The 17,135-nt window shown below is 35.9% G+C and overlaps 1 protein-coding gene across 1 annotated transcript in view; it reads right to left on the reverse strand.

Annotated features, from left to right (window-relative positions):
• The window catches only part of LOC116343355 (kinesin-like protein CG14535), a 53,258-nt gene extending 36,942 nt beyond the window's left edge, over positions 1-16,316 (reverse strand). The window contains exons 1-2 of the mRNA XM_031771372.1: positions 15,993-16,316; positions 10,534-12,019 (exon numbers count right to left, since the gene is read on the reverse strand). Coding sequence (XP_031627232.1) covers positions 10,534-11,969 — 1,436 coding nt within the window. The 5' untranslated portion in view covers positions 11,970-12,019; positions 15,993-16,316. The remainder of the gene's footprint in view (positions 1-10,533; positions 12,020-15,992) is intronic.
• Positions 16,317-17,135: the final 819 nt, after the last annotated feature.

Consider the following 17,135-nt stretch of genomic DNA (forward strand, 5'->3'; position numbering starts at 1 on the left):
AGAGAGAGAGAGAGAGAGAGAGAGAGAGAGAGAGAGAGAGAGAGAGAGAGAGAAAATGAACGCGATAACAGGCAGGCAGTAGCAGTCTGAGTATGCCAAAAGTAGAGCTTGGAAAATTGATTTATCTATATCACAGTCACATATCATTCATCCAGTTCAGACTCAATTCCATTTAATTTCGCATATCTGCACAGCATATTTGCATAGCATATTCAACCGTTGAATTGTGTGAGTGATATCCAACACGACTTTTGCTTTAGTTTCAACAATGATGGCATCCCAATGGCAGACGACAAAAAAGGGCCAAAAGAGAGTGTTTTTGAATGACAACAGATGATGGGAATTTCCTTTTCGTTTTTTTTCGTCGATTCCAACCTCTCTATCTCTCATTCACGTTCAAAAAACTATAATCACAATGATGGGTAGTTGTTAATAGAGTTTTGTCATTCTTTTATCAATGTTCTTTTTTTGCTGCTGCTGCTGTTTCTCTCTTCTAACTCCGTGTTGTTAAACTCCGCCCAAATAATGATTGCTTTTTTTGCTGCCGAGAACGGAGAAATCAAATATTTGGTCTTTCCATTCGAAGTTTATCATGAAGAAGCGCAAAAAGAATAGAATCGCATTTCTAATCAAGACTTTTGTTCTGTTTGGCTCTTTTTCTACTTTGAAATGTCGATATTTACGCAAAAACGAGCACGAAAAAAAATCGACTACATGATGAAAGGCAGAAAGTGCTCAGTGCAGCAAACAAAGCGCCAGAGCCAAACAACACTGAATAGAAACCAGAAGTTGACGTTGCATTCAAGCTTACTTCTGAAATTGCAAGTACATTGAACATCGGAGATTAGTTCACTGACACAAACACAAAGACGATGTGAAAAAAAAATTAAATTCAGACGGAAACTATGCTCTGATTGGTCTTGCACTCTGTCGATTTGCAATCGAACTTCCGCAATTGTATTGATGTTGCGACAGCTTTTAACCTGATGTTTTTAAGTGAATTGAATTGATCAAACTATGTGTATTGTGCTGGCTACAAAATCACAAATTGATGTTCGAGCTGCATTTGAAATCCGAACGCACACACGAAAACAAAACAGCTGAAACAAGAAAAAAAAACGTCCAAACCTACAGAGAAAAAAGTAATTTTCCCTTTGAAATGAAATTGAGGTAATCAACGTTTTAGATGCTGACAAAATCGACAGAAAATTTGTCGTTGTGATGCTTGAAGAAGCCATTTGTTCAATCATTAGCTCGAACGATGTAACAATATTCGCTCATTATCATCAAATTGTGAGCACATTAGGTAAATTTGTTGTGCTGCAATCATCAAAGTATTCGGTTTGCATTCTATGCCAAATTACCCACACAGCAATTGTGAATAAAATCAATAGCCGTGTTTACGTTCACCAAAATATGGTAGCATAACATAAACATCGCAAATACATATACAAAATTGGCAACTCGCAATACACAGCAGAATGCAACGGTTGTGTCTATCTCTGTGTCTATTATCGATTAAAGTGGTTATCAATGCCAACAATAACAATGCCACGATGCTTGTCGTGTTTATTTTATTAACTCTGACTTAGGCATTTTGCACTTGCAGCGTTGTGCGCCGCTTTTCCATTCGAAATAGCAATGTGCATATTTGATTTTTCCTGAATGACATGCAACCTCTATTTTCCAGGTGAAAACATTTATTTGCCATTATTGCCACTCTGACTCATTTTTTTAATGGATGACTTCCTCTACTTTTCCTCTACTTCCATACACATTCTATCTGTCTGGTGTATTGTGTACTTTGCACAGCTATACACAATTACACCGTATCCAATTTTTGGTTATTTGATGGTTATAATTCAATAAAGGCAAATGAAAATGTAGCGAAAAACGTGATGCGGGATACATTTCACAATACTATTCGCTCTCTGTGTGTCGGTAATAACGTAACCGAATTATGCATTTCGCATTTGGAATAGTTTTCCATTTGCGCTTCGGCAAGCAGTTTTTTCCGTTTGATCATTCTACGTATATGATTTTCGTTGCATTTGTATCTGCGAAAAGTGTTACAATGCTATTTTCAATGGTATTTTGTCGATGCGTACAAATCTCATTAAAAATACATACTTTTCTCGAATTTCAAATATAAAACTTTTTTATAATTCATCGAATTGGACCAAATGAATTGGTGGACGTTGTGAACCAATTTTCGAATATTTAAACAGAATTTCGAAATGGTTGTGCATTTTTAAATCTATATTTCGATGGTTCGGATTTTGTGTTCCATTGAGGGCGAGTTCGCCATTCTCAAGTGCATATCGAAAACTTTTTCAATGCAAGCGAGCGTGGTTTATAAATTGATCGATTTTATCTTAAGCTGTGTAATCAACGAATGAGAACGTACTATCTCAACATGTTTTTTACCCACTTTCTTTCGCTTTTCCAATAGTTTTTCTGTTAATGAGCGATTGCAATCTCACTAATTTGTATCGTTGTCGATTGCGAACCGAAAAAGAAAAACTTTTGCTCCAAATACAATGAAACACAATGAGTAAAATGGAATTATTCGTTCGTTGTTGTTTTGCCGTGATAAGTACCTTTAATTTATTTCGTTCTCTTGCCAAGCCAAACTCTGTTCGAGTCGAACTATTTCAGAATGTTAATTTTATGCTGTAAATACGTTCTTCCTGTGGAACACAAAACAAATAAATTCGTTAACATTGGCGGAAATTGAAGCGATTGCTTGCTTGGCCATCGTGAAACAAACGATCCCGAAGAAAAAGTTGAGCTTCTTACGTCGCTACTTTCGTTGTGGTCTTATTATATTGAAAACTTGCCGAAAGAAAATAAGACGAAAAAAGAAACGATATTTTTATCGATATCAAATACAGAGTGCTCTCCGTTTCATTCTTGGCATGAACAAAAGTTTGCATGTTTCAGATACACACCCGAAAATGGAAAAGTTCTCTCATCCCTCCCCGTCCCGCACATAGTTTGTGCACAAATATTAATCTTTGTCGATTTATTATTAGATAAAGCAGTCGCGCATTTGCTGCAACATAAAGTGAAAACCAAACACGGAAAGGGCAAAGATAGAACAGCGAAGGCCAATGTTGTGGTGAAAAAAAAATCCTTTTTCTATATCAAAAATTTCATTGCACAAAGCTAACAATTTTCGGGTTGATATTAAAATGCTCACATGCACACACTATCGCAAACGAAGATGCGGCGAAATATCTTACGTGCTATTTTTAATGCTTTATGTTATGTTTGCGGGCTTGTGTCTGTGTGATATCTTTTTGACCACAGCTGGACAAACTATATTAATATATGATTTATTAGTTTTGCTCAGTTTTGGTATCGTTTGCCATCCGATCGATGGCGCAATGATGCCATTGCACTTGAGAGAAGTGATTCAACATTCCCGTCGTGTGATTTAATTGCCGTTTCCTGTACAACTTTGACCAATTTTATGTTATATAGTAATGTGCCGTTATGTTGTATACAGATGATGATAAGGAAGAGTTCAAGTGGGATGAGGGAGAAGAAGAAGTGAAATTCGTCGATTTCAAAAGCACTTTTCGATATTATTTTTAAGATTTTTGCTTCATTTTCGTTGAAGTACTTAAATCAGTCACGCCAGGGTAAGTTGAATGTGACACGGTTAAGATTTCCAGGAGCAAAATAAACATCAATGATTGTTAACGCGAAGTTTGAAACGTTATTATTTTTCCGGAAGTGGATTTGAAAACATTCATTAAAATTGCTTAAAAATATTAAGCATTTTAATTACAGACACCCCGTAATTGTATTTGTCTGCGTCTACATGGATTGCGGTACGGATGATGGAATTTCCAACCGAGCGCCAAACGAATTTTCGTTGTGGCTGGGTAGGCGAGCTACCGGCACCGAACGGAGCACCGAAAGTGTATAAGCTGCCTGCAGTCAATTTGAATGTTACCCTCCTCTCACCAAAGGTACACATTTATTTTCTGCTCTTTTTATTCGTTCATTTGCTCTTTTTGTACATGCGGAGGCATTTAATGCGTTTTCTTGGCCTGTGCACTTCAACACCAACAACACCATCCAAGTATATGTACAAGGCATGTGTTTAAATTCGTGCCGCTCAACACCGCCACAAGCCGAAAAACATTTGATTATATTTGGTTTTCGCATTAATTTCTATTTATGTTTATGCTACTGCGCTACTTATACGAAAATATGTAATCGTTTTCCTCTAACCCACTCCCCCTCTTTCTCATTTTCTCTCTCTCTTTGACTCCTTCGCCATTTCGACGCAACATATAAACATGCAGCGACAATTGAATCAAAGTCAAAAGAAATGTGATTCAACTGTTTCGGGCTGAACGTCGTTTGCTCGCAATCCGTCGTAAAACAACATTTGTTTTGTGGTATTCTATTCATTTCGTACATTGTGTGTGTATTTCATTAATTTCCACTGTTATTACCATTTTCTCCTGAATGATTGTTCAAATCGTTGAGAAAATATGTTGACGTGGTTGGTGTCATTCTCAAAATTTAATTTTAATGAGTAATTTTTATGGTTAGCTCTTGCCATATATACACCGACCGAACGTAATACACATCAAATGTCTTTTTTGCCTTTCACTTTTGACAATAAAAGCAAACATTTGGCGGATAGATCAAATTCACTTCATTACACCCATTATTTGTCTGCTCTCTTGATTTATCTTGCAAATCGTATATACATGTGGGTGGGGGGGCCATTTCGTCCTTCACTTTGTCATTCCGAGAATTCCATCACATCAAAATAAAACAATTAATTTTCTAAATTCGGCATTTTGTGTGTGTGCGTGCATCTTCAAACGAAAAATACCAATAAAATTCAACCATAAAAGTTATAATGGCTTGAGTCATATGTACATTTGAGGAAATTAAATTATTAAATATTTCCAAAATATCCGCGCGCAATCAGTGCAGCGCGAGAGGGGCCATGTATTCGAAAAAGTTATAAAATCAAACATCTAAGTAGTTTTGTTAATGGCAAAACAATTCATTTAATGGGCTTTGGCATCCGGTTCTTATAGAATTGTTCAACATTTACCACTTAGACGTTGTGCCACTTTAGCACGTTCGGATAAAAACTTCAAGATCCAACACGGTAACGCCACAGACGAACTATACATCAACGTAACGAAAATACCGAAACAAAATGAAAACGAGCGCCCGACCGTGCTGGCACATACACAAAAATTGACGGCAAATATGACAGAGACATCTAAAAAACAAAAACGAAATATTTTGGTGAACAAGAGCAATAGTAGTAATTGAAATCGAGTCTTGTCGGAAAACAGCAAAACAGTCGAAGTGCTGTTGTGTGAGAGCGTCGTGCAATTTGCAATGGTCTGGTGTTTAACCTGAAAAGCGAGATATGTAGCGCCATTAAAAAATCATAAAAACTGTATAGCGTCAAATTCATCTCACGCGTGCACACTTTGACTTATTGCTATTCGGCGATAGTTGATCAGTTTTCATTTCACGAAACGGCTAGCGAAACGGCGAAATGGACGAACAAAGAAAATAATCTATGTAAAAAGGCTATATCACTCATTGAACAGCTTATTGTGTTTGTGCGTAAATTTTCCACTTATTTTGGTCTTCATTTCAAACAAATTACTCACTTGAAAGAATTTATGGAAAATATTTTTCGTTTAAGTCGAAGAAGAAAAACGTATGGTCAGAGAATGAATTTTACGCTTAATGTTTGAAAGGATAATAATGAACGGAATCTTGTGCACGGCAAATATTTGGAAAATGCGATTTAACAGAAGTACTATATCAAACACGAGTTTGAGTCGAAAAACCGCGACCAGAATGTGTTTGTCGCTGTGTCGTGTTAACGTGTGTTGTGTGCTCCGTTCATTTGCTAGATAATTTTAAGGTTCTATTTCTTTCTCTTTCCATCTTCTTCTCTATCCGTCATTTGCTCACTTTCGCTTCGAGTAAAGCGAAAAACATAAATACAATTTTATACTCCATTCATGGATGCAATCATCATCAAATTCCGAATGTGTTCGCTTCAAGGGATCTATTTGTATTAGATATAGAAAATTGAATGACTGAATTTTGTGCATATTTCGAGTTGATTTCATAGTTTACAGCTTTGATTTAAATCCATATCGCTTCGGTAGCGAGTGACAGTGAGAGAGAGAGAACGAGAGAGGTTCGAAGTCAGTGGAACGTTTAACGAGCGATTTTCATAAATGTCACGTTTTGACATTTTATAAAGATTTTTTGAATCATAATTCCATGATTTTCACGATGACATAAAACGTTGAACATAATAAATGATCGCATTTCGGCAGCAATGGCAATATAAAATATCTCGAAGAACTTGCTTCAATAACAATGACAAAATAGAACCAACATTTTCTAGATTTACGACAAACACAAGCGCGTACACAACAACAACAACAAATTGAGTAGCGAATATATGCGTACGATAGAGAGAGAATAAATTGAAATATGGAGAAAACCTTGTCAACGGATAACATATAAATCAAGACAATTTTCCTATCATAAAAAAGTAGTATGCATGCACAATTCAGAAATGAAATTATTCGGGATTATGTCACACACACACACGCTAGCGCCGAGAGAGCTGCATGCATGCACGAAATATTCGCTAATAATATTTTGATGTGATGCGAATCGAGAGTTTTGTTATTGCAAAATCATTTTGACAATCTGTGTGCAATTCCACAACGCATACACTTTTCTCTCAAAAATCTATCGATTTCTCGATGCGGTGAGCTGAATAAAAGATTGATTTAATGATCGTAATCACTCAATTAGCAAAATTTATCTGAATTTCTATGAAATATGCGAACAAAGTGCATCAATACTTAAAATTGTTAGTTTTTGAAATTGACATTCGCCTATTCGCCGTTGAAAATGGAGTACCTTAATTGGAAATTCGTGCATGCGGCTTTGGCGCTCCAACGTACACAAATCTAAACACAATTTATATATGCCATTTCACACTTGATGTGATTAAAAAGAGCGGATTTAAACTTAATTCGCCGTAATCCGCGTAATCAAATTCAATTGTTACCAATCTGCATCAATACATACCGATTTCAAGCATAAACTTAACTCTCTCACACCGGGTGCGTTTGGCAAATTCATTCGAAACTTATTGCTTTGTGGCAATCTAGATTATTGAATAGTGAATTTGTGCACTGATTTAATCAACAACATATTGTGTTGTCGTGTATGTTCTATTGCCTGCACACCCCAGTCATCTGAAATTCGGATGTCGTCATTCATTTCCATTCCTTATTTGGTTCCCCATATCAATCTATTTATAAGCACATTGGTGAGCATCCGTTTTCAGTGGTTGTTATGCTTCGGTGGCGTTTCGAATCGAAGTCAATATTTTCGGATGGCATAAAATCACAGAGAGGCCGTACACGCATTGAACCACAACAAACCATACGCAAACAGCGCATCGGCGCTCACGACCATTCGTACACGTTCCAAAAACATGAACGGCAAACAAGAAAACAATTTCCCAACATGCTTTTTCACCAATAAACAATTCATTTATATTCACTAAAACTAATTACACTCATTATCTGTCGGAATGGTGCACACCATTCTATGGATGGAGTATGAGCCGGAGAATTTTCTTTTGCATCTCACATTTCATGCGTACGGAGATTGAGCGATGTGTTTGCTCGATTTCACAGTATGATTTCCGAAAATAATATATGGCAAAGTGTAAATGGTAAACATATTGAATGCCATGGTATCTCTCTCACACACAATTCGTGGCTATATGTGATGCGAATTGTCTAAATGTCGACTTTTCATGACAACGTACGCACACAAGTCGGAAATGTTATGTGTATCTGACACGCGTCTATATCATTACGCTGACTTATATCCATTGAAACTTTGACTTTTCACATTATTACTCTTCGAAAATGCTGAAGAATCTTTTTGTTTGAACATAGTTTGTATGTTTGATGTGCCATGTTTACGGATAATAATCCTAATTCAATGCACAGGAAACGATTTCAAAATTCGACTAAAATTCAATTGGTTCTTTGTGTCAAACAACCTCAAAGAAATCTTTTCCTTAATTTATGGGGTGCAATTTGCTTGAATCAAAATAATTTCTGAACTCAAAAAAATTTGGAACTATAGAGATGGAAAAAAAAATGCGATGAAAGAGGATACATTTTTCATTGCGGGAAAGACTTGAGAAGACAAGCCTGGTAAATGCAGCTCCAAAAATTATGTCCAAAAATACTGAAACAAATCATCAAAAGACGATGGTTATTGTGTGTGTTCAATGTTCATGTCGCTGAAAGTTTCTTGTGAAATATCACAAGTGTTTTACTTAACATGATTCAGATTCATGCACCAGCACCAGCACCAGCAGCATCATCATCAGTGATTCATTCCATTAGGGAGTGAAGATAGCTAAATGCTATGCAATGTCAAACAATAAATTCATTTCCTGTGTCAGTACTTCGATGCTGTTGTTTTTTTTTTACTCTCGTTTCACTTCATTCTTTCGTTCGGCAATTTGTTGTTCACCGTTTAACATGCTGTCTAGTCTGTTCGTCTCTTTGTCTCTGACTTAATTTATTTGGTATTAACTTGTGAATATTCTGTATTGCTCTTCAATTGTATTCAGTGTGCTCTGGCATCGAGGCCATTCAATAGAAGAAAATGAAAACGAAAGTGTGCACAAGTTGGCGTTTTTTTTCGCAATTGCAACCAAATGTGGCTGCAGCCAAAGATGTAAATACCATAGACTTAAGAAATTTTATTTCATTGTGAAAAAGGAAAATTGAAAACATTGAAATATGGTTGCTGAAAACATTAGATTTTCTCGCAGGGCGGAATAGCAAAGTCACTCTCACACATACACTCACACCGAACATAAGAACATAATGACTTATAAATTTCTGGGGCGGAAAAGTATTCCACACAGTGCACATTGATAGTTTTAAGCATTTGAAAACAAATTGAATATAAAATAGAAAAAAAGCGAGAAAATTTACTTGTTTTCGGACTGTAGATAACGGCTATAGAACTACATTTGTTACAGCTGTGTCAACATAAATCTGTTTCTTGAATAGAAAAAATAAACCTAAGGATTTCAAATTTAAAAGCCGAACTCACGAGAGAGAGAGAGAGAGAGAGAGAGAGAGAGAGAGATGTGCAGTGATCAACAAGGCAAGATGTGAACGGGACTTTATCGTTTGCACACATTAATTCTTTTGAAGCAAAAATATTTCAAGATGCCAAAGATTTAGTTGCGAAAATAAAAAGGGGAAATAGAGTATATGGGATTCTTAGGTCTGGATAATGGAATATTAATTTGATTTCAAGCGAACAATCGCAACGATTTTTTGTCAATCGAAATGAGCACAAGTTTTACTTCACAACAAAACACACACACACACACAAAATGTTAATATTTAACAAGTTTCCACGAACATGAATGTTCAAACAATTATCCCTGAAGAAAAGAAGAAGATGAAGCGGAAGAGAAAAAAACCATAAAACTTATCGTTATCCCGTTCTTCTTGGAATTTGTTGGCAAGACATTTCCATGGCTTGCAACGAATAATTTATTCAAATGGTTTCCAATCCGAGCACTACGATATGAATACTATATGATTCTTGCCATTAAATTGATTCACTTCTTCTTATCTCTCACAGTTTCTTATGACGGTTGTTTCTTTTTTTTTCTCTGCTACGCTCTCCCTGTCTCTCTCTATTCTGGTATTTTTCTTCAGCACATTGTGTGCAGTTTTTGTTGGTTTCGCTCGACTTGTTATAGCAATGAAATAAGCCAAAAGTCGGAATTGTAACTTATGGTTTTGAAATGTTTTTTTCTTACTTCAAATACACACACATTTGCTGTGCTACCGCGCCATGTAGCACCTACAGCGTATATAATGGCAATCATAACACATTGAATCTTGTCGAGAGTCATAATGGGAAAAAAGTCAACACGTAAAAGAAAGAGCGGCGCACATACTCTCAAGTACACATCCACACATAAACAGAAAAACTCTACACGCGAACATTTGAGTCTCTCTTAAACTCGTATTTCAATTTTATTATTGTTTTTTTTTCTATATTTTCACTCGAGATATGTTTATCGTTTGCGATTTTTCCATTTCCACTCGCCACAAATTTCTGTGAGCAGTTTTCTTTATTTTTCATTCTTCAAGTATGCTGTATGATGCCGCGCGCTTTTTCTTTACAAATCCATGCCACTCATGCATCCGATATATTGAATGCGAACGAGTGAGTGAATGGGAGAGAGAGAGAGCAAGCAAATGTGAAGAAAACAACAAAGAAATTAAAACAAAACGAGAGAAGAAGCAAACAATGAGAGAAAAAGAAATACAAAATCCATAAGCAACGACGAAGAAAATGCGAACCGAAAAAAAAGTAAAAGTATAGGCGAACAAAACGAAAGGAAATAAATTATTGTGAATTTATTGTATAAGCACCAACCTTGCAAAATAAGCAGCTGCTGCCATCGCCTGTGCCGTTTCAAGCATAATATTAATTTTACTGTTACTTGTGTATTCACAATTTGTGGCCAGAGTTGATTCACCACCAGAAGTAACAACAGCAACAGCATGAGGAACACCAATACCCGAACTTGTTATGGCATTCTCAAATGTATTACACGAGACTTTGGCGTTCACAGCAGATACCACCGAAAGTGATGCCGTTTTTGTCGACGCTGGTGTAGCAACATTGCCAAATGCTGGCACTGATGAATCTTCGAGGTGATTTCCACCAACCGGTTGTCCTCGTTGTCCACGTTGGCCACGTTCCAAACAAATATTGCCACTAATTCTATTATACGCTTGATTCAAAACACCAGCGTTTTTGTACATCTGACAATCGGCGTCGTTGATTTCATTCTTTATTTGTTTGTTGTGACCATTGTAGTGTAATGGCACCGGGCAAAAAAGATTCTTTTCAATTACGCCCGGCTGCACATACATAAAACCCATTTCACTCGGAATTTGTGTTTCACTCGAATATGCATAAAGCCGATGTCTTTGCTCTCTCGTGCCGCCGCCACCGCTTTGCATGTACACATTTGGTATTGGTGTTGTTGAGGGAACAAGGTGCAAATCATTTGATGCATTTTTGTTTGCCTTCATTTCCTTTGGTAATATTTTTCCGCCTCCCGCTGTCGATGCTGCACAACCATTAAGTTCAAAAATATTGATTTGCTTATGAAAATTGGTGGGCGGTTGTTGCTGTTGTTGTTGTTCGGCCGATAAATTTGGTGGACGATTTGTCATTCGAATTTTTGCACTCTTTTTTATCATACATGATTCAGAAAATGTCAATTGAGGATCAATATGTCGACGCATTAATGCAAACTGTGGATTTTGTTCGAAGTTATTGCGAACCGTTGATATTGGCCGGAGCTCGTTTTGACACGAATTATTATTGAAATTGGTTTTCGATAGTTGAATATTACTGACGCCACCGGTCGTCTCCCTATTTTTTCGCATCACACCATTTGATGTACATTTGTTTGCCCATTTGTCATCGTCGAAACGTTCGAACTTTGTCTGGTTCAACAAGTGCTTCTCGTATATGCCATTCCATAAATTTGTCGGTGCTTTGGAAATTTGATTAAAATTGCAAACCGTCGTGTTCGTTGTCGTTGGTATTCGAGAATATTTGTATTGAACATTCGATTGCTGCACTTGTGTCGATGATGTACCACTATTCGGATGTTCACGTGATTCATATTCACTCTCATGTATCGATACAAGTGGATAGTTTTGTAGAGGTTGTTCCAATGATGTTGATTTTGCATGCAGGTGATTTGCACGAACATTTTTCCAATGCAACGACGACTTAATCATCGCAACACTCTTGTGATTTTTGTCCGGATAATTGCTTTGATTCGCAATCATGTTCGATTTCTTTCCACTTTTCGATGTGTCACTCGTGATCGGATTAGGTCCTGTAATTAAAGAAAAAGAAAAATGAACGGTTCAGTTGGGTGATTGTGAGCAGGAAAAGTGTAATTCTTTTGTTTATTTATCTGTTTGTGTTGTTTGAAAAAGCACAGACTTGAATATTGATTAAGTAATTTGCCACAATTCGCCAGATTCAAAAAGGGGGAACGAAAAAAAAGTCGGAAAGAGCCAGACCGAGATAAATCTTACGAAATGAAGGACGACGACGTCGTTGTCGTTATTAACTACAATTTCTAAATGGAGATAGGCTCGATACTTTTGTTAGACCAACTGCAAAAAAGAACGAATACGAACGTTTCCGACCGAAAACATTTTTTAAATATATTTTTTATTACATTTTCCGCAGTTATTATGGGATGATTACTATAACAACAACGCAGTATCTTTCATATGATATTTTCTGCTTCATTTGTGGCATTTGATAGCGTTATATTTTTAGAGTCCTTAGCATCAATTCAGTATGCGTGGGTGAATCGTTCGAATTTTGAAATCTGAAGAAAAGTGGCATTTAAAAGTGAACATCTTGCTGGGGCGAAACGATTCAATTAGTATCATTTAGACGATATTAATTTCAGAGTCTCGATTGGGTGGTGCATAAGTATCGATACTTGAATTTTGAAAAAAAAAACACGTTTCTATTGGTTTCGCTATTGATGTTCAATGCCCAAATACTTTCAATATTGCATACAGTGAATAAGAGAGAAAAACTTTGTTAGACAACAATGAGGTTTTGCAAGCAAAATGGCAGCAATAAAACGATTTGTAATGCCACCGAACAGTCTGCTCTTCAGTTAAGCAGATTTTCGTGGAAAATGAACTATTTGCACAACAAAAACCGATTTCGATCGTCGCACAGTATGGGCTTACGTATGAATACGGCGACGTACAATACACATACGGTTGATGGTTGAAATGCATTCAATCAAAAGCTTGTAGTGCCATTCAGAACTAGATTTTAATCAATCCGATTTCTATTATTGTGGAAATTTTCGGCTCGGCCACTAGAAAATCACTTCATATGTGTTGTCGATGAACAAAGTTTTGTCTATCAGACATTCCTCTCTCTCTCTCTCTCTCTCTCTCTCTCTCTCTCTCTCTTTCTTTCTCTGTCTCGTAAGTAGTACACAATATTGGTATTGCGGTACCATGGTGCAACTCGATAAAGACCATAAAAACGAATATACATACGAATGAATGGACATATACAATGTGATATGTTTGAATGAGTTCTAAGAGAAGTTTTCGTTTTACGTTGCCGAAAAACAAACACTCAAAATACCATTTTCTAATGAAGCTAATTAAGAGAATTTATACGCAGCAATTAAATTTTATGCGAAATAAATGAAGCCAGTAATGAGCTTAATTTGTAATAACATTTGAATATATCGTTCCATGGTAGCATGGGAACCAATGATTTTTCATACTTTCTCAAAGGGGTGGACCAAGAAAATTTCGTTCTTAAAGAGCATAGTACACGCAATCCCGTCTTTTTATTTTAATTCAAAATAATTTCATTCATTTGTGGCCATGAGGCCACACTCATTCCATCCGTGTAAGCAAAGTGTATTACAATATTAATAAAATCGCGTTTCGACTGCATTTTTAGTTGAATAATAAATAAGTTGGTAGTACCTGCAGGCGGAACAAAGAGCGAACAAAAGCCAAAGTGCTTGTTTTAATAGAAATTGGGGAATCACTTTTGATTAACTTTTCACCGCGACTTACTCGGATAAAAAGCGAATTTTAAAGCATTTTTTTCATTCATTAAATGTGAGAGAAAGGTCTTATGAGATCATATTGATGGGTACAATTGATAAGAATTTCAACTTCTTTACATATGCTTGCCATCCAAATTATTAAAAGAGGAATATCTCCCACCAAATCTTCGTCTAAATGACACCAAACAATAGAGAGCAAACATTGCTCATTAACTCATTTGGTAAGCCTATTTGGATAATCGTTTCTCATATATAATCTTGGATTAAATATCATTTTCGACAAATTATTATACTATGAATTATTGTGATGAATGAAAACATTCAAATTTAACCCAATTCACAAGTATCTTGTTGAATGTGCTTTATGTCTTTGTTGAACGATTTCATTGAACGGCATTGTATTGATGCAAATGAGAAATCTATACAATAGACTGTTGGTTTTCTGTTTACAAATCATACACATGGTACCGTTTGAGAGATAGGCCATCTGGCGAACGTGACAGCAACTGTGCAAAATCGCATTGGTTTGCGCCTCGAATTTCACTGAGAGTGTATCATACACTGTGTATGTGATTCAACCAGCATGTTGTTTGTTTTGCCGGCATTTTTTCCAGCAATAATGTTTGTTTTGCCCAATCAGTGTATTGCGTTGGTGCTGAAGTATGGGAAATAAGTACGAGTTTCCTTAATTCCAATTTATTAGCTATCTTATTTCGAATGATGTAACCTCTCAATATAATAAATTGAAAAATATAAAATAAAGAAATCCATCCCACTAATAATTTTCAATGAAAAAAATGTTGATTCAATTGATGTCGCCTGCTCATCGTCATTTATTCAATTGAATGTGTATGAAACGTCGGTCATCAATACAATATTCACTAATTGAAATCAAACTAAAAGGGAAATCAAAGTGACAAAAACTGCAATGATTTTAAAATTTTTAATTTCAAACAATGGCTCACCAAACAATGCAATAAATTGACAGAACAATGTGTACACAGATTTTTTTTTCTTCTCTCTTTCGTTAAATTTGATTATCTATTTCCATTAATAAATTGATGAAAAGACAATAGTAAAATAGTACAATGGAATAAAATATTAAACATTTGTTCAGATTAACATTGATTTTTAGTACATGTGTGTATTACGCACGAGAGAGAAGACACGCACACACACACACTTTTTAAAACGAACTGCAAAGTATGATAAACATGTATTTTTTCTTTCTCTTGCCATGCACGCAGTGTATTTGGTTTGGGTTCCCCTTCGATTTCATCGCACGGGGCTCAGCGTGCAGTCACGGAAAAAAGCATAATGGCAATAATGCATTTTAAATATTTATTCAGAAACAAATAATTGTTTACATTCACGATTACACAGGCAGTGTGTAAATGATAGCTCATTTGTTCCTTATTGAGGAAAAGAAGAATGTACGTGTTGTTTTATCTCTCTCTCTCTCTCTCTCTCTCTCTCTCTCTCTCTCTCCTTTCGTTGGTTCTGTTATTTCAAAATTGCCTGTAATTGTGTGTATTTTGCTTCGGTGGCAGAACGTTTTTTTTTTGTTGTTCATCAAAATGAGAACTGGTGAAATCGACAACTGAAATGCATGGCGCCTTTATAATTAAAAAAGATGCTGGCAAACAAGCGAATCAAAAAATATGTTGATAAAAATGGGAGCAAACCATCCACAAGCCTTTTTTTCGAATAGAAATTCTGTGAAATATTAGCACAAAGACAAAACACATATGTGCTCAAAACCGTTCACATTGTGAAATACTTTCGATTTTAACGTATGAGCGGGCGCGCGCGCTCCTAAAACATTACGAAAATGAATTGAAAAGCATAAAAATGTTGTGTGATGTTTACATGGAAAAACTATCCGAATGGTGCATTTATATGGTATTTTTTTGTTGTTGTTCAGAGCGATTTGAAAACAATTCAATACACATATGCTAACGCACATAAACCAAATTGCCGACTTGCTGACAGACCATCCGATCCCCGTACAATATTATTACGAAAAATTTACTGGCACATCATATCAACAGAGAGCAAAAGAGAGTTCATAGACAAAATGTATGTAAATGTAATTTAATGAGAACTTTCTAAACATAATACCATATTTTTCTGTGTATTTTTCTAGCTTCAGTTTGAAAATTGAAAGGGAAAGAGAAGGGCGAAAAAAACAACAACGTGTAAACAATAAAATAAACATTTTACTGCTAAACATACTCACTCTGGGCTCGCACACTATATGTGTCTCTATTTTTTCGCCTGAATTCTAAATCATATGCGATCCATGCCTCGAATCACTCACGTTGGGAAATCGATTCAATTGCGAAATTACATGCGGAATTCCGCAGATCATGATTTTTTGTTTTCTTACTTCGTATTGTTGTTGTTGGCGTAACTGTAGTTAAACTGTTTCGAGTTTATTGACACATGATGGAATTTCCGCGGAAAACGATGATATTTGTATCGATGCTTAATATGTATTTTACACATCCATTTGGAATGCATTCATCGTTTATCGGAATTATGATCAAATACACTTGGACTTTCTACTGGAGACGCTGAACATGGTGTGCGATGTATATTTCAACAATTCACTTTGTTTGCTATCAATATGTACGTAATTTTTTGTTATTCACTTAAGCCAACAAATGATGACAGTTTCTTTAAATAGACAAACACAATATTCCCTTGATGATTAAATATAATATTGAAATTGAAGTACTATTTGCATATTAGAAGTCGTGTCACATCGTTTCATACGCATTATTTGTCAATGGGTTGCTTGTGAAAGGATCACATCTAGCAGGAGAAGAAGAAAAACACCAATTTCCGTTAAATTTTTGTTTAAATTGAATTTTAAAAACCACTTGACGAAATTTTTTGCAAAATCACTTAAAAGATATTAAAAGAAAAAAAAAGTGTCTGGGCACTGAATAGAATTTTAACTTTTCACTTTTCAAAAAGACGCGAATTATGAAATGCAAAAAAAAATCATAATTTATGTTTCGAAAGTGAGTTCATGATCTCACTATAAATAGTCCACAGTACAGTTGCAACGGAACGAGAGAGAAAAAGATTGCCCGGTTCGAACGGTTCGTTTTCATCGTTCGAATGTCAATATTTGACTGTCGCTTCTTCATTGAAAGAAATTGCTTTGCCTATACACTAAGCGTATGCCCAATTGTTTAGCTCGACAGAGTGAGAGTGATACTCGAAGAACGCACATGTGTGTGAGTCTCGTGCTGACGCTAGCATGTAAATAACATGCACATAGAGTACACACAGTATAGAGTCGTTGTCGGCATCAACAACATCATCGTCATCATCATCAACAACATCCAATGAATATATGGAGCGATAGCCG

Source organism: Contarinia nasturtii, unplaced genomic scaffold (genome assembly GCF_009176525.2).
Source record: "Contarinia nasturtii isolate CC-2019 unplaced genomic scaffold, AAFC_CNas_1.1 Cnas_scaffold_993, whole genome shotgun sequence".
Classification (NCBI taxonomy): Eukaryota; Metazoa; Arthropoda; class Insecta; order Diptera; family Cecidomyiidae; genus Contarinia; species Contarinia nasturtii.